This window comes from Pygocentrus nattereri, chromosome 24 (genome assembly GCF_015220715.1).
Source record: "Pygocentrus nattereri isolate fPygNat1 chromosome 24, fPygNat1.pri, whole genome shotgun sequence".
NCBI lineage: Eukaryota > Metazoa > Chordata > Actinopteri > Characiformes > Serrasalmidae > Pygocentrus > Pygocentrus nattereri.
The window spans coordinates 21,481,258-21,503,585 of NC_051234.1; the positions used below are offsets into that span (position 1 = coordinate 21,481,258).

General features: G+C 37.7%; 1 protein-coding gene across 7 annotated transcripts in view; it reads left to right on the forward strand.

The window, feature by feature from the left end:
* LOC108439449 (centrosome and spindle pole-associated protein 1) overlaps positions 1-22,328 on the forward strand; it is a 31,040-nt gene that overhangs the window by 5,976 nt on the left and 2,736 nt on the right. For 4 of the 7 annotated variants that reach the window (XM_017717885.2, XM_017717893.2, XM_037533968.1 and 1 more), the window contains 21 exons: positions 623-978; positions 2,261-2,359; positions 2,882-2,949; positions 3,145-3,241; positions 3,584-3,641; positions 4,901-5,289; positions 5,912-6,030; positions 6,703-6,796; positions 8,858-8,975; positions 9,446-9,593; positions 9,685-9,828; positions 11,169-11,281; positions 11,357-11,506; positions 11,954-12,097; positions 13,737-13,847; positions 14,234-14,300; positions 14,461-14,587; positions 15,558-15,685; positions 20,090-20,227; positions 21,438-21,481; positions 21,639-21,702. In XM_017717885.2, coding sequence (XP_017573374.2) covers positions 623-978; positions 2,261-2,359; positions 2,882-2,949; positions 3,145-3,241; positions 3,584-3,641; positions 4,901-5,289; positions 5,912-6,030; positions 6,703-6,796; positions 8,858-8,975; positions 9,446-9,593; positions 9,685-9,828; positions 11,169-11,281; positions 11,357-11,506; positions 11,954-12,097; positions 13,737-13,847; positions 14,234-14,300; positions 14,461-14,587; positions 15,558-15,685; positions 20,090-20,227; positions 21,438-21,481; positions 21,639-21,702 — 2,776 coding nt within the window. Of the gene's footprint in view, positions 1-622; positions 979-2,260; positions 2,360-2,881; positions 2,950-3,144; positions 3,242-3,583; positions 3,642-4,656; positions 4,672-4,900; positions 5,290-5,911; positions 6,031-6,702; positions 6,797-8,857; positions 8,976-9,445; positions 9,594-9,684; positions 9,829-11,168; positions 11,282-11,356; positions 11,507-11,953; positions 12,098-13,736; positions 13,848-14,233; positions 14,301-14,460; positions 14,588-15,557; positions 15,686-20,089; positions 20,228-21,437; positions 21,482-21,638; positions 21,703-22,328 lie in introns of all 7 variants that reach the window. The other 3 variants (XM_017717906.2, XM_037533969.1, XM_017717898.2) reach the window with 2 other exon arrangements.

Genomic DNA, 22,328 nt, shown 5'->3' on the forward strand with positions numbered 1-22,328 from the left:
GTGTTTTGCATTTAACAATAAATAGGTAGATAGATAGGTAGACAGATAGATAGATAGAAATCACAAGTGTGCAGCAACAAAAAGAACTGTGCAAATCGTGTACATAAATGTGTTCTTGAATGACAGTGACTTTTTGCATATGATAGAACTTGAAGTAGTGGTTAGTGAAGTTTAGAAACATAAGTACATATGCCTGTATAATTCCAGATGACATAAAGAGCAGAATAACACCATGTTAAAATATAGAGGTACTAGGAACACTGTAGACTGTTAGTAACAGAGTTTCATGTGTTAAGCAGCTCGGTAGTGTTCAGTCTGACTGAACTGACTGAGGTCAATACCTTCCTGGCCGTAGGGTGACTCATAATAGACCTAATGGCTGTGGGTAGGACCGACCTCACATAGCACTGTTTGGTGTATCACAGTTGTATCATTCTGTTGTTGAAACACTTCCTGTTTCGCCAAAAGGGCTAGAGGATTAGCATCACTGTACAAGATAGCCAGTGCTCTTTATTCTGTCACAGCCTCCAACTAGGACCGAACCAGCTGTTTTAAATATGTAATTGATCTCCATACAATCTGTATCATATATGCTAATCTCTATGCCTCTCTTTGGATCTAGGCTCCAAGTAGAGATCTTTTTGGCTCCACAGCTGCCAGACATACACTGCTTTCTCCAGAATTTCAAGAACAAAAGAGCAGCCCGAGCCCAGAGAGGCTGCTGTTCTCCAGGAGGGACGTTGGCACAGTAACAGAGCCGGCAGTTAGGGCTCTGCCGAGGCCACCACGGAAACACAGGGAGGAGACCGTGGAGCGCTGGGACAGAAGGCCCAGGCGCCGTTACAGCATTGAAGAAGAGTTGGACTCTGAGGAGGAGCAAGAAGAGCTTGAGCTTCTGCAGAAGAGCAAACCCAGAAACCGCCAAGAGCCTGTACAGCCTGGCAGGAGAGAGAGGAGGCTTCACCACACAGCAAACAGGTACCTCAAAAACTTTTGTATGGCTGTCACTATAGATTATGTTAGAATTGGGTAGTCTATTGATTATTCTGATGATTGAGTATTCGGTTGAGTGTTTTCAACCTTTCAGAGATTCTGTAATATTGTTTTGAAGGACGATAAACAGGGAAAGACTTCGTTAAATAAATATAAAAATATACAAAAATACATAAGCAAAAAAATACTTACAAATAAGTGTGCCAGAGTCTTTCTTACAGTATTGGCAGTAATAAAATAAGCAAACTAAGCTACATATGCAGCTTGTTTTGAATATATATGTTTTGTGATATCTTAAAAAACTACTAATTTACATAGTACACCTACTCAACTTAGTGTTGTACCAACTGTTGTTGGTTGTAAGGACTGTTATAGCCTGGACTGCTTTTTTTTTTTTTTAAAGAGACACAATAAAGGGCAGCAAATCAGAACAGAGATTGTCATATGTCAGTTCTGCAAAGTAACAAAGTCGGCCTCTGTAATTCTACAGGCTAAAGAGAGGTTGGAAAATGGTCCTGTAAAAGTAAATTGCAGCTGTTTTTGGTATGTAAAACTGCAAAAGCACCATAAGAAATATCAGAAGAATTTAGAAATATTCAAAAGTTTGAGCCTTTTAAAATAACATAAACTAACTTTAACATAAACTAGCTTGATTTTTATTTCTATATATCTAGTCTTTGGGTTAAAATCTACTATCATGGTGGGACCTGTATCTTTTATTAGAAAATACCACAGTGTGTGTGTGTGTGTGTGTGTGTGTGTGTGTATGTGTATGTGTGTGTGTATATATATATATATATATATATATATATATATATATATATATATATATAATATAATCTCAACAATTTCAATTTGCTTTGTAATATATCACAAGCATGTTGATGAACTCTTGTCGTGATGTGGTTAAAGATTAGCCTGCATTATATCACTCATGTAAACACTTTGTTAGTGCGATCATGCAAATGCATTGATTCATCCAAAAACCATCTTTGTTTGGGCAGGATGCTCATAGCACAGAATAAAACATTCAGTGATTGGTTAGAGACTCATTTGTGTATTGTAGAGTTTAGCAGTATCAGTTTTGCAAAGACTAATATCACAATAATGATTAACAGATAATATATTGTGCAGCCTCAATTTCCGTGTTAGATATGTGTATATTTGTCGCAGTTCTGTTGAGTTTTTTTATGTAATAGTAATTTGAGTTCATACAACAAACAATCAGTTTCTCTGTGCTAAAGCTGATTGCTTTCTCACTTGACAGAGTTGCCCAGGAGAGGAGAGAAGTGGAGGTACCGACAGTTAATGAAGAGGAATATCAAGAGGAGAACAGCCGAACCCCACTGGCAACATTTAAAACCAAGTACTGATCTCCAGCAATTACAATAATTGGATTTTTGTTGCTTAAGTGAAAATTAGACAAGAGTGCATTCATTAGCTGAAGAGGCAGTTTTTCTGTTTGCTGCAGAGAGCTGCACTGTACAGATAAATCCTCCTTTATTGATTTGTATGGGAGAAGTGCTGGGAAGTGGGACCATGTTGGTATTCACTGTTAACGTTGGTCTTTTTAGTTACATTTTAGTCTTTCTGTTAACCTGAATCAGGGTATCTGTTAGCTAAAGGGGTATGGGCAGCTCTGAGTGCTAGACTAGTTAAGATATATTGGGTAGCCCGTCAGTGGGATTGCATTGATCCATGGAGAAATAGGCATCTCTGCAGATCAGGCTGTTCTGAAGTGGCTCTCAGGCAGTGAGTCACTTTGATCTACTGGGCGTGTGATGCAGTGGGATGTTGTAGTCTTGCCTAGGCTTCATTGATCTAAGGTGTTGGACAGTTTGAAGTGTGCAAGACTGACCTGTAGTTCACATGTCTTTGTGTCTACTAGCATACCAGCGCATGCCCGAGCCACTAGCAAGAAGGACATGGCTGATTTTGCCACAGGACTTATGATAGGTAAGGCTAATAGCTTCAAAGCCATTTATACATGTACCACAGAAATGTTCATTGGACCAGTTGAAACGCCTTGCTATGTTTTTAATTTGTGGGTTTTATAAGTTGGAAGTTTAATTTCTTATGCTGAAATGGCTTTTTACACTGCATTACCCATCCTGAAGTGTGTTTTTGTGTTTTTTTTTTCCCACCTTCAAGGTGCTGCTGAGGAAGAGGAGGCCGCTCAGAGGAGAAAGGCACGCTACCGACAAGAGCTACTGGAGCAAATGGCAGAACAGCGGAAGAATAAGAGGAAGTGAGTGCATTTTAACTGATTGGACTCCTGAAAGGGAACATCTGAGATGTTCTGACTTGAACATTTCTCAATCTTTTTTTTTTTTTTTTGTTCTGTGCAGGTAAACCTTTTAATCATTCTTTTGTTTTCCTACAGTACATGTGAAAGTCAAAATCCATTCTTCATTTATATAATTTATTCATTTTTAATTTTTTTAGATCAGATACATTACCCTGATTTATAAATGTCGTTTTATGAAGTCATTCAAAGTCATTGTGAAATGTTAAACTAACTACAAATGAGACAAAATAGACAGGAAAGAGACATTTTTGTCAATATTTATATGTGACTTGTATCTTATAGGGAAAAGGAGCTTGAGTTAAGAGTTGCAGCTACAGGAGCCATCGACCCAGAGAAACAGGTAAATCGACACGTGACTGACCTCAAAATCTTTCTTTCTAAGACTTTTGGTATTTCTGTCATACTTATGGCATGTTGGTGTGTCTAAGACATTAGTTGAAACAGTCTATAGAGCGTTTTTTTGATACAAAGCTACTCTAAATGTCTTATTCTAACCACTAAACTTAGTTAGCACCTTAGTAATAGATGTCTTACAGTGTCTTATGGATGTTCGTCCACTGCTCAATATTTTTCTTGGTGTATATACCAAGATAAGTGTATGAAATGAAGTTACTCTACAAGGCCTGTGCAATTCCATAATTTTCACATCCTTAGTTGGAGGTTGGGGGGGCTTTTAGATCTTTCTGGAATGATGAACAGAGCTGTAGATAATTCTAAAATGACTGAGAAATCTGTAGAACTTCAAGAATTAAATCAAATTGTACATAATGTGTGTAATAATAATGCCTATTAATGCCAGAATGCCTCACATTTGAAATGTGGTAATCTACTCTTGAAACAGATAAGAATAGAAAACATAGATATTACAAGATGATTGATATACAGAGTATGAAATATATATATTTCAGTCTCATGTATAACAACTCAAAACTTTGAAATATTAAGTTAAATGTCTAAAAATATTCTAGTTTAGGAGTTAAAACACATTCTAAAAGTTATTGTGTATAAAATAACAATTATATATAAAAAGAGTGATTCATACTTTGAATGGTGTTCTACAGGTCAGGTAATTGCTCAAGCTTAACTCTGTTTTCATTATATGATCCATGTATTTTCAACAGTATGATACAATACGAGGTCTGTGTCTATGCCAAGTGTTCAATAATGTATATCTGATCTTAACGTCATGCATTGCTCAGTTGTTAAAAAGATATTTGCGCATATCTGATTCTAGACTTGGATTACAATACATCTGATAAACAGAAAAAATGTGGGGGGAAAAAAAAGTATTAGTAGTTGAAAGTGATCATTTATGTGTGGCATCTAATGATTGACTTCTGCTGTTGTATTTTTAGCCCAACAAGATGCAGGTAAATGTGTGGACTTTTTACACAGTAGAGGGCAGGCTTGCTTTGCTCTTTTGGTGTAGGCCTGTTTTCTGTTTGAAGTTTTGCAACATACACATGCAGTTATATTATTTTGCTTAAGTTGTCAATTTATAGAGATGATTCAAGCTGGTTTTCCATTTTTTGCATTATCCATCTTGTTCATTTGCAGTTTATTTTCAGAATTTGTAATACAACATGCTCTTTATTTCAGTATGTGACAGACTGCTTGACTGGTCTTCCCCAGCCTGACAGGATCAAACAGTTTGGTGCTGTGAGAAGGGAGTATGAAGGCAGGAGGCGGGATGTGCCCTACAGGCCAGGACGGGGGCTGGACACGCTAGGGGCAGACTCGGATAGGAAAACCCAAGAGAGGTCTCTGCAGGGGTCAGAAGAAAAAAGGGAGCCTCCTGAGAGGCCCCGTGTGGCCTTTCAGTCTCCAATCCTGGAGTACAGCACAGCTTTGGGGCACTTGGCTAATGCAGCAGGTCCAGGTTTTGAGGCTGAGGCTGGGGCCTGGCAGGGTGTTGGAGGGTTTACCCCCTTTAGTGAAGACTTCCAGAAAGGCATCTCAGGAACTCTTGGAGAAATGGTTAGCCCTAGGTATGCTTCATAATTTATATTTACAAATGTTGGGGTTTATGCTTTTTGCATTGTTGTTAGTTGTGCTTTGATCCTTTACATTAAATTGGTACAGGCACCTTTATCACATTTTTCTGTCACATTTTTAGACAACAATTTTTAGTCTTAGCTAGGGACAACACAGGGCACTAGCGACATTCCTCTGATACCCAAATCTGAAAGGGTGACAGTTTTTGTTAAAAAAAAAAGGAGTATTGATTCTCTTGATGAAAACAGTTGTTATTTGCACTGAAGAAACTGGAATTTACAGAAATGTCACAATTTAGTCACTCTCTCTCTCTCCACTTCTCTCGTTTACTCTTGTTTACTCAAATAACAAAACAACTGAGGTGTTCACTTATAGGCAAGTTGCAAATTGTAGAGAGAATGAAACAATCCAAGTGTCTTTTTTTTGCAAAATAATAATGAACACAGTAGCAGTGAGCTGCAGTATGGATAAGAGTAGCAGGATCAAAAAAATCTAGTGATGCTCATATCTACATCATATTAATGTGGTCATTTTTTTCCCCTCAGTGTCCCACTTGAGGGTTTTTATTTAAAAATGCTTACACAGGGTTGTTTATTGATTGTGTTTTGATTTTAGAGTTACAGGAGTTCCTCCACCACTAGCACCTGGACTCTCAGAGGTATACTCCACTCCATATGATGATGCCTACTATTACTATGGAGCCAGGAATCCCCTAGATCCTAATCTAAACTACTGTAAGTGTTTTTCTTACAGCATTGTGCTCAAGGGAGAATTTTTGTTAGATATTCATAATTTAACTTGAGTTGCCAGACTATGAAGACAATTCTAGACAGCCTTAGCTAAGTTTAGTAGTTGGACACTAAGGGTTGCTGGAATAGAAGTGAATTCCATGCTCAGTGTGAGGCAAACTTGTTCGGACATAAATTTAATATGTGTTGGAAATAGAGTTTAAGCTTATAATTATTTTTTTTTGATGCTCCAAGTTCACCACATAAATGCTAATTTGCTTCTGCATGCCTGAAGAATTGGTCAAATTCCTTTAAATTACAGATATTTCATTTTCAGTTTTGCACTATTGACTACGATCAATACTAGGTTAATGTGCTACAAAGTAGCATGTAAGTAGTAAAGTAATGTGTAATGTACAGTAGTGCAGTATAAGACATTAGTTACTAACTTTAGAAGAATTACAAGAATAGTTTGTAAATATACCACATTGACAACACAAAGCATGCTGTTAGTATTATGGTTCATGTAGGCCTGCCTAATTAATCAGTCATTAAACTGACAATTTCAGTGAGGACTGATTGTAAAGAACTTGTTCAGTCATCATTCAGTTTTTATGCATCTTCATGTATTTCATCTTTGCAGTATTTGTTTGTAAACTAAGTGCTATTATTATTTAGATGGACATCCTGCGGCTGCAGTACCTTCATTGCCTAATCTTCCCTCTGGAGCACATCCATCCATCCTGCAGCCTCCTGCTGGGCTGCTTGCGCAGTAAGTTCTTCTGCTGTGCTCTTGCCCTTAAGGGTGCATTCAGACTTGGCAGGTTTGGTTTGATTAAAATGAACCCCAGTGTAATTGCTTTGGAAGTGTGGTTTGTTAGTGAAATCTACTATCTGAAATTATGGTGTGCATCTAATAATGCAAACTTTGGTGCGTGTCATTGGAAGTATGAATTCAATACAGACCAAAGATGTCTAAATGGACCAAAGACCGAATGAACTGTCATCTTCCCTGTGCATAACCTTTTTGATACGTGGAAAGTTTCTGATGAGTTTCTGATGCTGTCTTGACAGGTGCTTGTTATTTATTTATTTATTTTTATTTTAAGATCTGAATTAGTAGTTCGGAGTTTCCGGTTTTAAAATGAGGCTGAGTCGCATTTGAAATTATTATAAAATACAAAAATTATTATTTTAAGGGTGTTTAAGTAAGATTCAGTACCTTTTTTTTATACATAACCAACCTACATGTTTATGCTACAAATGAAAATGTAAACATGTCTCAAACACAATTCGTTGTTTGTTTGTCTGTCTGTTTGTTTTGACACAAACCTTCCAACATAAATACATCATTTTTTTTTTTTTTTTTTGTAATCAAAATAATATAATTATTAGTAGAAAAAAGAGGCTTTATCAAATGCAGCAAATTTATTTTTGGCCACAAAGAAGAACAGCAAATGTCAGCGCAATGAAATCGAATTAATTGAGTTGTGGCAGATTTTTAATGAATGAATGACAGTTGACTGTTTTTAATTAATATGGAGGCATGGGCACTGACATTGTTTACTGTAGAAGACTTAGGTTAGTTAATAATTGTATAACTTACCCTGCCAAATGGAGGCTGTACTTTTGCCTTGCTACTCTCACTGTGAGAAGATGACTAAAAGCATATTCTACCTATTTTCTTTAGCATTTAAAAAAATCTGTTAGCCCATGTCAATTTGTGCCGTACTCCAAGCTATCTTCTGCTATTTATAATAAGACATCTTAACTTGGATCTGTTCTAAAATTTTAATGAGGTCATGCGTGTCAGTCCTAGTTTTTTACTAAATGTCCAGATGTCCAGTTCATTAGGCTTTCCCTGACTGTAAACCAGTTAGAAATCAAACACTGGTCTGCTTATGGCTTATTGCACATATTAAATTAAATTGAATTGAATAGTGCACATTAAGCTTTATTAAATTATCACAGTCTCAGTTTATTTTTCAGTGAATCTGGGGGGGAAAAACACAATGCTTTGAAAATATATAAGTAACTGAATATCATGGATCACTGTGATATCAAAACCTTGAGACTCAAGTTTGTTGGTTGGTTATTCCTTTTTTTTCCTTTTTTTTTTTTTTTAAAACATTGAGCATTTTATGATGAATGGACCAACAGAAATAGTCCAAGATCACGTGTGTTGTAAATCTTTGATCTTGCCATGGAAGAGATTCAGAAAACCAGGGTTTGCAGAAATAATGATGGTTTTATTAAAGAGAGAGCACTCAGTATACCTGCCTTAGTCTCATCCCAAACAGCAGCTCAGATACATGGCTTTTATGCTATGCAACTGACCTCCCCCAATAGAGACATGTCGTAAATGCGTTTCTGTGTTCTGCCTAGGTCATCCTCCTTAGGGGTGTTGTAAGGCCATTTGGTGTAGTTGTTCGAACTACGAGAACAGAAATGGAGGTGGCTTCTTAAACCTTCCAGCAATTATACTGTTTAACAGTGATTAACAAGTAAAGCAAAGTAAACAGAAAACTAGAAAATAAATCAAAATAAAATGATTTCCAACACATGGAATTAAATCTTGTTACAGTAACTTAATTTAAAAGTTTAGAACATTTTATTAAACTTATTAAAAGTTAATGTTTTAAAGAAACAAGGTTTTGCAAAAAGAAATAACCAACTTTTAATGCACTGCCCCAATACTTATGCTTCTCTGCTTCTCGCTATAGAAAAAAACACAGGGAATCCAGTCTATTACAAGTCGTGTATTTCAATTTGTATCTGTGTCGATTTTTTTCTTATACCCCATCAGTAAGAAGTATTTTTAATGCTTCTATAGATCAACTTCACAGCATGGAATTGCACACTCTGGAATGGGGATTGAGATGCCTCCTCCTGACAGACATCAGCAGCCCAAAGAAAATAATCTGTGCTACAAGGAAGCGCTTAAACAGCAGGTACACTATAAAATATATATAAGTCTGGTAAAAGCAATGCCTGTTTATAAATCATACATGTCTGTTAGCATGAAGTCCTGCTATGGTGCCCTGAACTGTGTTGTAGAAGGCTGGAAGTATAAGATTCCTGCAGTGATGCTGTGGAAGGTCTGGGGTGCCTTGAATGAAGAAATGGAGTCAGCAGAATTCTTTCCTTGCCACACAACAGTTTTAGTGGTGCTTGGATTTGTTGCAGCTCTGTGTGTAAATCCGCAACAACCTATGAACAAGACAATAGTGTTTTAACGTACTAAGTATATCCCCTCTTTTTACTCAGGAAAGCAAATTATGATGCAATTTATTATGATAAAGTACCACCATGTTGCCCATTCCTATATGATGGCAAATAAATCCACTTATTGAACTTTCTTTTCTTTGTTCAAATAAAAATAATTACTTAAATACAGTTGTTCTGGGCACATTCAATGCAGATTGAAGAGAGGCAGGAGAGGAGACGGCGAGAGAGAGAGGAGGGAGAACGCTATGACGCTAAGCTGGAGGCAGAGATGAAAGTCTATGAACCCTGGGGGAGAGGAGGAGGTGGAGCTCCACTGAGGGATGACCGAGGCAACCTCATAAGTAAGGCTACAGTTTCTGCTGCTCATTATAGGGTGCATCTCATGGCTAGGATTTAGATTTGTCTTATCTGAAATGTCTTCCACGTTTCCAGGTGATCTGAAGCGAATGCACAGGACGAATGAGGAGGCATACATGAACCCAGAATCCCGAGGTAGAAGAGCCGCAGAACCAGCGGCTCCGATCAGAGCCATATCAAGAGCAGAGGACAAGGACCCCTCTGCAGACAAAGTGCCAGGTACTACGCAGAATGTTTGTGTCCAAACCTGAAGGAATGCTGTAGAGTTTTTCAGCCTAATTTCTATTTGTTCCATCTGTATCAGCCTTCTGCCCGATGACAGCTGGGATAGTGAATTTTTCTTACAATAAAAAACATTGGGTCATTGTTTTAATTCTGTGAATAAACATTTGAAATATGTGACTACACTGACACTGGTGTGTTAGTGTGTGTTGTGCTGGTACGCATGGGTCAGACACAGCAGTGTTGCTAGAGTGTTTAATCACTGTATTCACTCACTGTCTACTCTATTACACAATCCTACCTTGGTCCACCTTGTAGATGTATAATCAGGGACAATAGCTCCTCTGTTGCTGCACAGTTTGTGTTGGTCATCCACAGGTCCTTCATTATTGGTCACAGGACGCTGCCCATGGGACGCTGCTGGCTGGATATTCTTGGTTGGTGGACTACTTCCAGTCCAGCAATTACACTGTGATGTTTAAACTTCAGCAGTAGTGCTATGTCTGATACACTCATACCAGTGCAACACAAAAAGACACCACCACAATGTCAGTGTCACTGCAGTGCTGAGAATGAACCACCCAAATAATACCTGCTCTGTGGTGGTCCTGTGAGGGTCCTAACCACTGAAGAACAGGGTCAAAGAGGGCTAATAAAGTGTGCAGATGGACCACAGTCTATAGTTGTAGAACTACAAAGTGCACCTATATAGTAAGTGGAGCTGATAAAATTGACAATGAGTGCGGATCCAAGGAGGTGTGTGTAATAAAGTGCTTGGTGAGTGTATATAATGCATATTTGAAAATACAGCTATTACAACCTATCAGTACAGGCAGTAAAGGAAGATGGACATGAACTGATGTAATAAGTGAATTTTGAAACAGAACAGCACACTAAAAACTCAATTTCAGTTATATATTCACTTTCCCTAAGGTATCCAGGCAAGAGCATGTAAAAGTCATTACTATAGTGCTAATGAAAAGCTGATCCCATTTCCAAAAGAATGATTTGTATACTTAATGAGTGTGCATTAATATTTGTTGAATTCAGCAATTTCCCATTGGCTCTGAATGTGAACTTCTGTTGAAAAGAATGTTCTTTTCAGGGAGTAGAGAGGAAAGGATCAAAGTTATTATCTGGGCAGACAGAGATTAGGTTGAAAAACCACTGCAGTATTTCCTTTAAGAACAGCCTGTCTTGGTCAAAAAGAAGCTGCCACTTACCAAGAGAACAGGAGTGGCTGTCTTTCCATGTACCATAAAGTAGTTGATTTTGCATTGCTACAACGGCATGCCTTAACTCAGCTGATGAATGTGACTCCTTGTTTACTCCTGTAGGTTTCACCTTTACCCAGCCTTCACCATACGCCCGAGGCAATGTTTTCACTGACCGTCCCACAGCCCAACAGCTCCATGAACAGGAGAAGTACAAAGAAAGTCTGAAACAGCAGGTAGAGAGCACTTCACACCTTTTAAATGGTCCTTCTGAAATAGCTTCTGTTAATGTGTGGGCTTTGGATCCACAGATTGAGGAGAAGCGGAGGATGGATGCAGAGAGGAGGGAGAGGTTGAGGCAGGAAGAGGAGCGGGAGGAGAAGAGGCTGGCGGAGCAGAGGGCACGGATCCAGAGGGAGTATGAGGAAGAACAGGAAAAGAAGAAACGGAAGGAGATGGAGGTGTGCTTCACTGCTTTTCGCACCATTACAGAGGTCTTCCACTTCATTCCAGAAATATGCCGTGGTGTAGTGTGAGAATTTTTATTTATTTATTTATTTTGCCTCCCTGGATTTAATTTTCATTTGATTTTTAGAGGAGATTTTGACCTTTTTATTAGGACATGTTTTCTAGTCTTATAAAATGCTATCAGCCACAGGCCTATACAGCAACAAAACAGAGTTTATATAAATTTTTGGTGGTATTTTCTCACCTGTGCATCATAATTTTCACCACAGTTAATTCTTGATGCTGTGCCATCGTTTAACATTTGAACAGATCTGCTGTACTGCTACAGTAGTGCTAGTTCTATAGTGTGATGTTCAGCTTCATTTCAGAAGTGACACTGTTGTCTTTCATCTCGGATAACAATTACAGTGACAGATTTCAGGTGCTCCCTTCTTTTGCAGCAAAGTGCCAAAAATCAGGAGATGATCCGGCAAGCTGAGGAGCGGCGCAAAGAAGCTGAGAGGAAGAGAAAAGAGGAAGAGGCAAAGGAGAGTGAGGCTGTCAGGCAGCAGTACGAGCAAGAGAGGCAAGCGCGGCTGGAACAGGTTAGAGATGGCAGCTGTTCTGGATGTCGGGAATTAGTCAATGCAGGGGATAGACACATAGTTTGATGAATCAGTAGATGAACAGATGAATTGAAGGACAGACGGATAGATGGGCAGATGAATAGAGAGATGCGTGGATGGATGGATGGATGATGGAGAGATTGATGGATGAATCGATGGATGGATCAATGAATAGATGAATTTATAGATAAATCGATAGATGGGGTGGAGTGCTCAATGGATAGGTTGATGGATAGATGGCAGACTATATAGAGACTGAATAGAGGAATTGATACAGTGCTGTGGAAATTTGCCCCACTTCTTTTTTTTTTTTTTGCATTTTTGTCACACATAAATGTTTCAGATCATTAAATTACTTTTAATATTCGACAAAGATAACCCAAGTTAACACAAAATGCTGTTTTTAAATAATGATTTCATTTATTGAAGGAAAAATGTCATTCAGCACTACCTGGACCTATGTGAAAAAGTAATTACCCCCTTAGCTACTAAATCAACCAATTAACCCAGGAGTTGGCAACAAGTGGCTCCAGAGAGGCATGCGTTTTTACTGGCCTGTTGCGGCTCCACAGCAGAATTTTATTTTTAGTAAAAATAAAATAATCCTCCTTTGCAGTAAAGTAAAGTTCTGCTGATCGTTCAACACAATTTTAACAATTAATGGTCGTAAACACTGGTGTTAATGCAGCTTATAACTGTTAATAACCTTTTACCCTGAAGGTTGGCACGCAGACTGCTGGTCACCATAGCAACACTGACAAGAATCTCGCTTAAAGCATGTTTTCTGCATTTTCGTTTGTATTATATTTTTAGCCTATACTAGCACATTAGCACATACTGAGACATATTTACAGCCAAGATGGTAAAATGGAACTGTTGTGGCTCCCAAAGTGGTTGGATTTTTATTGAAAGGACAAGATAGCACTTCTTAACATTTGGGTTGCCAACCCCTGAGTTCTAGATGACTGGCATACTTTTGGGTGGAACTTTTTGGAAGACATGGGTTCTGGTGCAAGTGGTGTAAAGCCAACACCGCATTCTACCATAAGAACATCATACCGACAGTCAACCATGGTGGTGGTAGTGATGGTCTGGAGTTGCTTTGCTTCTATAGGACCTGGTCAACTTGTCATAATTGACATAACTATGAATTCTGCTCTCTATCAGAAAATCCTAAAGGCAAATGTCCATCAGTTTGTCATCTAAAGCTCACGTAGCAGGACAGTGACTCGAAGCACGCAAGCAAGACCACTTCTAAATGACTTTTGGATGGTTTTGGAGTAGCCCAGTCAAAGTCCTGACTTGAATCCTATTGACATGTGGCAAGACATTAAATGGGCAATTCACACTTGAAAACTCTCCAATGTAGCAGAATTAAAACAATTCTGCAAAGAAGAATGGACCTAAATTCCTCCAAAGAATAATTGAAAGTTATTGCAAACATTTTATTACAGTTGTTATTGCCAGTCATGGTACAGCCAATTATTTAGGGGGCAGGGGTATGTAGAAAACAGTTTCTAACAGAGTGATTTGCATTTTCTGTAATAATTAGTAGCTGGATGTACATATGGATATCTGTTACTGTACTGATGGTATCCAATATTTAACAAATGAAAAGGACCACCGGTCGCAGTCCCCACCCATTCCCACAGTGCAGAAAAGACTGGGTTATCAGCCTCCTCCAAGACCACCTTCACTGGATAGCCAGCGCTCAGCTGCCATTCTTTCTGTGAGTAAAATACATACACGAGCATATAGAAGGCATGTTCTGCTAATAAATTTTAATACCAACAAATTTCATTTAAAATTCAGATTTATTTATATATATATATATATATATATATATATATATATATAATGTGTGTGTGTGTGTGTGTGTGTGTGTGTGTGTGTGTGTGTGTGTGTGTGTATTCAGTAGAGTTTACAAAGGGTTAAATGGGTAAAGTGTCCAGATACGTTTAAATTGTGTCTTTCAGTCATGAAATGCCCTATAACCAGTCAGACTTCTTCACTTACTAGAGCAATAACTGGGACATCACTGATAAACACAATGGATGGAATGGAGCAGAAGGAAAACTTGTTGATGTCTTGTCCTCTGTATCTTTGCTACCACAGGCTTCCTCACTTTCAACTCCTCGCTCCCCGCCAGTGCCTGCACGGAGGAACCAAATCAGAGCAACAGGTAGATCAGAGTATCTTCTCCAGAGAATTCAGCTTATTTATAGCCCTTTGTTGCAGACATACGTAGGGTGCCAAGAGATGTCTTTTAATACATCAACTCCTGACAGTGAAAGACTGACGCATTGAGGTTAAGGCTAACTGTGCCTGTGCCTGCGTTTCAGAGGAACAGCAAGGTGTGATCAGCGAATTGTCTGTCCTGCGTAGGCGTCTGCGAAGTGAGCAGAGGCGTCTTGAAGGGCACTTACTGCAGTCAGACAGAGAAGACACACAAAGTCCGATCAAGACCAGGTACTTATGTGATAAATACACAATTACCCAGTTAAAAAATCCAATTGAGCATAAAGAATTTATACAATTGAATATGCTACATAATATTGCGTCAACGGTTTCAAATTTCTATTCTACTGAGATGGACTGTGTTGTTGTATCTCATCGAAACAAAGTCAGATGGAAGGGGCAATAAATTTACTACAATGCTAATGTTAGCTCTATTACATAGCACACAAAATAAAAAAATTCAGCAGTTTCACCTTCACAAAAACTAATAAATGTTCATTCTTAACTTCTTTTACGACAGCGGTTCTCTACTTTCTTTTTTAACTCGGGCTTAAATACTATTATACTGTAATACTGTCAGCCACAAATGTGCTACATAGGGATTCGTTTGAGAAGTGCTAGAATGTTTCTTTAATCAACCATGCATATATGAACATTTAAAATAATATATTGTGTGTACAGGCCAGGAGATCAGTGCTTGAGAAAACGTGTATATAAATGCTTGATCTGACTGTGTTCACAACACTGTGCTTTTTGTATAAATTTGAAAGGATGCAACATCTCCAGCCCTTTCCTTTTGAAAGGTTTGAAGATATGACGCATGAAATGGATTAAAGTGAATCATGTGTTCGGTCTTCAATAAAATTAATCATAGAGTGCTGTCACATGGTGTATGTGATAAATAAGATTCATAACCAAACCCATGTGAGAATTTCTTTGGGTGGTTGCCCATGTTAAGGCTTTTGTAACCCTTTGTAAGCTTGTTAGCCTATATATAACAGGCCTTGAAACTAATATGTGGAAGGTGGTATCACTATTGTCCTGCTCAAACATGGAAGTCATCCAACGTCAGCTTGCTAAAATCCCCTACTTAAAGATTTCCAGTACAAAGATAAGCATGTGAATTGCATTATAGCATGTTTTTTGGCAATGGAATAAGGAGTCAGTGCTTGTGTTTGTATGATTATGCATGTGTGATCAGAGACCTGCCCCTGGATGTATTTGACATGGCCAGACTGCGCATGCAGGTTCCTGCTAGAAGACCCCCCTCAAGCACAAGACCAATTAACAAGCAGAACATAGAAGAATTCAATCAGCTCAAGTACAGAGGTTAGTATTTTGTAAGATATTTGGTGTCCTTTTGTATGTGTGCTTTTGTATGAACTTTATATGGTTAAATGTGGATTTATGATTGTGTGAGTACAGGGAGGTTTTGATTATGATATACAAAAATCTTTTCTATTGTATAGATCAAGTCAAAGTGTTTATTAACATAAAGGTTGGCTAAACGTCTGGGAGGATATATCTGAGCTGCTCAGCAGTAAATACCAACAGAACATACTGTTTTTTTGTTTTTAAATTATTAAATTGTTTATTCTTTTACATAAATGGTTGCAACTGTAACAACTGCAACAACAAATTTGTTGTAACAACAAATTTCCCTCTGGGATCAATAAAGCCCAAAACGCCAGCAATAATTGTAAAACCTTGTTGTTTTTGAGGTGGCCATGTAAAATAATAGTTTTACTGTTTCCTAACATTTTAATGTTAAAAAATCAGGAATATTTGTGAATAATCAGTGCAGCACTACTCAAATAACTCTCAGGATCAGTGCAAAATCATTTAAGGCTCAGGCATTATCCACCTTAGAAGTAAGTCCTTTGCTGGCACGTTTTCATGATGTATCCACTATGGTTTTAACAGCTAGAACACACACTGTATCAGCAAAACAATAATACTACTTTTTAATGAAACACTTGGTCAGTATTTTTGCATACTGACAGTGAATCAAAATTCCAAACAATCTGGAACCATATCTTCATGTTTTGAGTTCAACAAAATTCTGTCCAGAAATGACCCATCACTCAGTGTCAGCTAAAACCTGACAGGATAGCACCAGCTACCATGTAGTGACAGTAATAGCTAGAATAAATTAAACAACATAAAATACAATAAAATATGGACAGCTGAGTAGTTTAAGTTTAAATTCTGCTTTTACAAATTTTGTCAAGAAATGCCTTTAAATGTCATCTCAGATGTTTCTTTAGTGTGGATAAACTTTCCATACTGTACTGTCCTCACGCCATTCAATGATGATACAGTGAGACCTTAGTTTAGCCGTAACCTGTTTCTGCATATACAATGTAATATAGAACATATTGAACATGTTCTCTGTCCAGAAATATTGTTTTAGGATTAAACAGGTGAACATTTTGCTATATCAGTGTCCTGCAGCATGAAAATGGCACATTATGGACTGAGGAAGGTTTGAGATACTGTTCTGAAGCATTATTTGTCAAATAAAGTAATTTAAGCAGAATGTGAACAAAACATTGTAGACAACCCATTGTCAGCAAAATATTTTATATTGTTTTGTATATTTATTTTATTAGAAATGCTGCTATTATTGTCTCTACACAGTAACTGTAACTCATGTCAGGTTTTGAGTTACACTGAGTTATGGGCCTATTCAGTTTATTTTTGGGTAGAATTTTGATGTACTTCTCATTTTTTGGCTCAAAACTTGATGCAAGTTGGGTTCAGGCAGAATTTTGTCAGGCTTTGGTTAAGTGTGGACTTCTGACCAAAATGCAGTAGCTAGAATAATAGCTAGGATAAATATAACAACATAAAATATGGATAGCTGATTATTTCAAGTTTAGACTCTGCTTTTACAAATTTTTGTCAAGAAATGCCTTTAAACGGCATCTCAAATGTTTTTTTTAGTGTAGATAAACTTTCCATACTGTACTGTCCTCACACCGTGCAATGCTGATACACTGAGACCTAGGTTAGCCTTAACCTGTTTCTGCATATGCAGTGTTATATAGAACATTGAACATGTAACAATGTTTTTGGCATTTTTTTTTTTGGCCAACACTGCTTCCTTAACCAGTTCACTGTTCTTGGTGCTAATGGGTGGGGGGAAATAATAATATAACTTACTCAGCCAGTGGCAACACACTTTGTACTAAGCCAAAACACAATCTTTTTAGTTTTAGGGTGGGGAAAGTAGAGAAGAATAAAGTAAGGAGTGAATCTAAAACGGGAGGTAATGCAGGGTAAATCTGAACAGAGGGAGGCAGGCTGTGAGAACTCAAACTTAAAATTGAACCCAACCCAAGCCCAGCATATGTTTGAGAAATGACGTCTAAGCTAGTAACACTCACTTTCATAAAAACAGTTATTACCCCTAATTTAAAGCAGCCATATAGTTGCAGATCTCCTTGGCACACTTGTGTTAAAAGTCAGCCAAATCCATGCACTTCACTTCAGCCTCCAACTGCTAGAATACCTTGCATTAGGGTTAACCTTTCTCTTGTTCTGTAAATCCATCCAGGGAGATGTCAGAATAACCTGGATGGAAGGCTGCAGTAATTGTCCAGTCTCTGATATTGTACTGATATTGCTTTTATGGCTTCAACCTGAAATAATGGAACAGCTTTTAGGCTGAAAGTTTAGTTTGTGTGTCTCAAGTTTGTCCAAAAGATCTCTTCAAACTCTCGCCAGAGTCTGTTGATGTCATGAATTAAATTGCTTAAAATACAGCCATCCATAGAATCTTGGCAGCGTCATTATCATCTTCCAGTGAGTGTGCCAAAACAGTCTGTTACAGCAAAAGACCACTTTCATGACTGACACACCCAGATTTTGCTAAACTTAAAAGCATATTAATGAAAGGCTTCCTGATATGGACAAAATACTGTGTTGCCGATACATATTGTAATTGTATATTAAAATTGAATGTCTTGTTTGAGGTGGAGGGGTGAACTGTGATTAATCAGGATGTTCACAGTACACTAAATCTAAAACTATTTTTTTTAATACAGTAAATGTTCTTAATAAAAAATTGCGCTAATAAGTTCTCCTCAGTGTCTCCCACTTTTAATAGATTTTATCCTGTATTTCCCCCTGCTTTAGTTTTCCTCCTTACTGTCTTTCTCACTACTTTTATTACCTTAAATCTGGCATGCTGGAATCACCCACTCAGCACTGAGATCCACATTCCTGAGAAAATAAGTAGTGAATCGGGTTAAGGAAAGTACTTTTCACTGCAGTCACAGCATTTTTTTATATATATATATATATATATATATATATATATATATATATATATATATATATATATATATATATATATATAAAAATATTTTGTCAGGCTTTGGTCAGGTGTGGACAAAATTGTCAAGTTGTCTTCAGGTTCAGGCCGAAATTCTGGTCTGATAAAAGTTTGGGCCTGATAAAAGCTCTACTCTGGGTCAATTTGGCTTCCACCGTTTGCACATTTTGTAAGTCACTCTGGATAAGACCAAGATCTACCCTGCAGTGCCACAAATAAACAAGTGCAAAAGGGCAAAAATTTTGCCCCTTGAAACAACTACAGAGCCAAACAATTCCCCCAAAATAACGTGTTTATAAGTGTGATAAATTGATATGAATTTGGAATTACTTAGTATGAATGTCAAATTCTGTTGCTGATATCATTCTCATTCTGTTCATTCCCCTTCATTTATAAAAAAACACCCTTGAATTCCAGTCAGTAAGTGCAACATTTTCCCTTTGATTAAAAGAAATAAAAAAACAATGATGGGGAGAGCCATATCTCCCATGAAGTGTGACTCAGCACCCAGCTGTACACTTCTGCAGGACTCGGTGGAGAAGTGCTTAGTCACTGCCTTGTTTTTAGCACCAGTTCACAGATACAGAAGTGTTTTACTTAAGTTGTCTGTGTCTTTGCTGCGAGTGTGAGAGTAGCATTTATTCTTAGATCAGTGATGCCATGTTTTGCTCTAATCTGATGCACTGCAGTAAAGGGGGTCCATCTCTGCTGCCTGTCCTGTCATCAATATTAGGGCGGTCACTATAATGTACTATGTTTGCCCTTGGCTTGGTTAACAGATAATGATTTATCGATACACAGGGTTCTTAAGTTTATACACAGTGTATCAATAATACACCGTTTAAACACCTTCGGTCATTTTACATGTTTTGTTAATTAAGTGAAAATAAGTTAACTCTTCCACTGCTGTGAATTTAAATGTGGCATTTCTCTGCATTTTTTGCTGAGTTTAACATATGGGGGAGGGGAAATGTGCCAATAACTTTTGATCAGGCCAGATTTTTTTTCAGCAAATAAACAGTAATTGTGCAATAAAATGTGCAGAAGCGTGTTCTCTGCAGAGGATATGTTAACTTATTTTCTTTCAGCAAAACATGACATTTGAACAAGTGTGCCCAAATTTTTGAATACGACTGTAAATGGACATCCATCAGTGTCTGTTTCTTACTGTGAGTAGTGAGAGTAGAATCATGCAAATTTTCAACCAATCATTATTTAATCATTGAAGTGACTGTATTTTGGAAAGGTTATGCAGGTCCAATTTTGTGATCATTTTTAAAAACCCTGGAGTGATCTATATGATTTGATTATATTACTAATAATCAGACTGATGGCCCTTCTTGAATCCAGGAAGCAGAGCTGTTCATCTGTGGGCGTATGTATTTGTGTTGCAGACAGCGAGTCTCGCGAGCAAGTGAGGCAGGCGTATCCAGATCCGCCCAGTGATGAGGCCAGTCTGGAGCTCCAACAGCAGGCGCTGCTCCGAGAGCAGCAGCACAGACTCAATTACATGAGGAGAGCCAGAGTCCACGGTCAGACAACAACCCACACACCAGGGCTGTCAACATCAGTTATATATTTGAAACGGATTACTAATTATTCTGACAGTTTATTTGGTTATTATAGTTTAAAAAGGGGGGCAAAAAGAACTATTCTTTTACAAAGCCGTTAAAAACGTATGTTATATACAAAACGCTTATCATTTTATCAGAACAAAAGCTTGCAACTCCATCTTTTTCACATCATTTGAAAACTCCGACCAGCTGCCTTTTACATTGCGTTAGAACTCCATGATGACCAGACCAATAGAAATGGTCCAGAATGACATGGAAGAAAATTTTACGTTTAAAGTTTACATTTTTCCCTTCTTCTGTAGTATTTTGGTGATGTTGTTTCCCACAGTAAAAACATAAATGGGTTTATCTACCATGCTGTGTTTGTAATTGTATAATGTTTATTTAAAAACGCAAAACATTTTTATGATTTAAACCAATTTTCCATACCCAGATTAAGTTTAAGCTTTGACTGAATAGGCTTTTTAGTTCTGAATCATTGCTGACATTTCAGTGTAATCTAAGATTAGGCCTAGTCCATATCTCAGAAACCAGTGTTTCTAATAAACAGATCTTGTCCATGTATAAATTGTATAATTCTAGACATTTTACATTGTACCTTTTAATGTAAAATTATCTTAAATCTGATCCATGTATTCAGTATTTCTCATTTTATTACTGCCATTTACGATTGTTATAAGAATGTTATAACATCATGCCTAGAAATAAGTCAAATATTCTTATTCTGTTGGTAGATCATTTTGCTTGTAGCATTATTTCTTGAAATAAGCAAAATGATCTGGCTGAAGAATTTTCTATGTAAAATGCCTATAAAAACAAGTTATACAAGTCTAAATAAGTTCAATAATCTTATAATATTCTTACAACAATCTCAAAATAAGAAACATTAGGTATTTTCACTGTAATTGAGATATTTTGACTTGCCAAAACATCTTTGCAGTGTAGCGTATTAACCTTTGTGGTTTTAATTTAAAATGATCAAAGTGAGTTAATAAAATTAATAATTAATATGAATTCTGCTCTTTCATTGCACTGTGGGATTCAGCACCTTTTGTCCTTATGAATTGTGGTCCCTTACTGAGTGTTGCTTTCCTAGCAGCCCTTTACGCTCTCACACACCCTCATACTCGCACACTTTCTGTGTACTGACTCCTCTCTATCTTGTTAGATTACTTTGACCTGTCATCTCCGATGAAGCCTACTAATCAATGGGTGAGTGAGATAGATGTGGCAGTGTTGGGCGCTGCGCCGGCCTGTTTAACTGACCTAGTTTTCCATGGCCTTTCAGGATAACTGCACTCTGTTTCCTCTCTCTCTGACAGCCTTGTTTACTGACATGACATTTTTATTGATGTGCTTATGCCTGCAGAAGGAGCGGCGCACAGAAGAGGCAGAGAGACACTCCCTGCTACAGTCAGAGAGTGCTTTTATTGGTGAGCTCCTATAAAACCCAACATAGACCTTCATAACAGGGAGCGGATGTAAATTGCAGGGAGGTACTGTGTACTCTGACAAGAGTAGACGTCATCTCCACTTACCCGAAGGCCATCTTTTCCTAAACGTGATGTAAAATGTGAGATAAAGTGAATTATTGGGCTTTAATAAGATGAAATTGTGAGTATTGTTTAGACTGTGCTTTAATGGCTTTAAGGCAAGAGCTTTGTGGTTGTGGCATTGAGAACATGGGGCTATTTGAGGAACAGCCAGTGCATAGCACCACTTTTAGACAGCTTAACCGAGTGCCAGTTAGAAGTTAGCAGCACTTGATGAGAACGGCAGCCAATATGGCCCCGCTGAAGGACAGAACAGAGAAGTGACGAGCTGAACGGTGCAAATGTAGGGAGGAAAACATTTCTATAGCAGCCCAAGTCGGTGCAGAGCTTTCTAGTGCACCTAGATTGAGGCTTCAACATTCTAGGACACATGCCACACAACCACAAAGCTCCTGCCTTAAAGACTTTAAAGCCCAGTCTAAACAGTACTCACAATTTGATCTTATTAAAGCCCAGTAATTCACTTTATCTGACATTTTATATTATGTTTAGGAAAAGACGTCCTT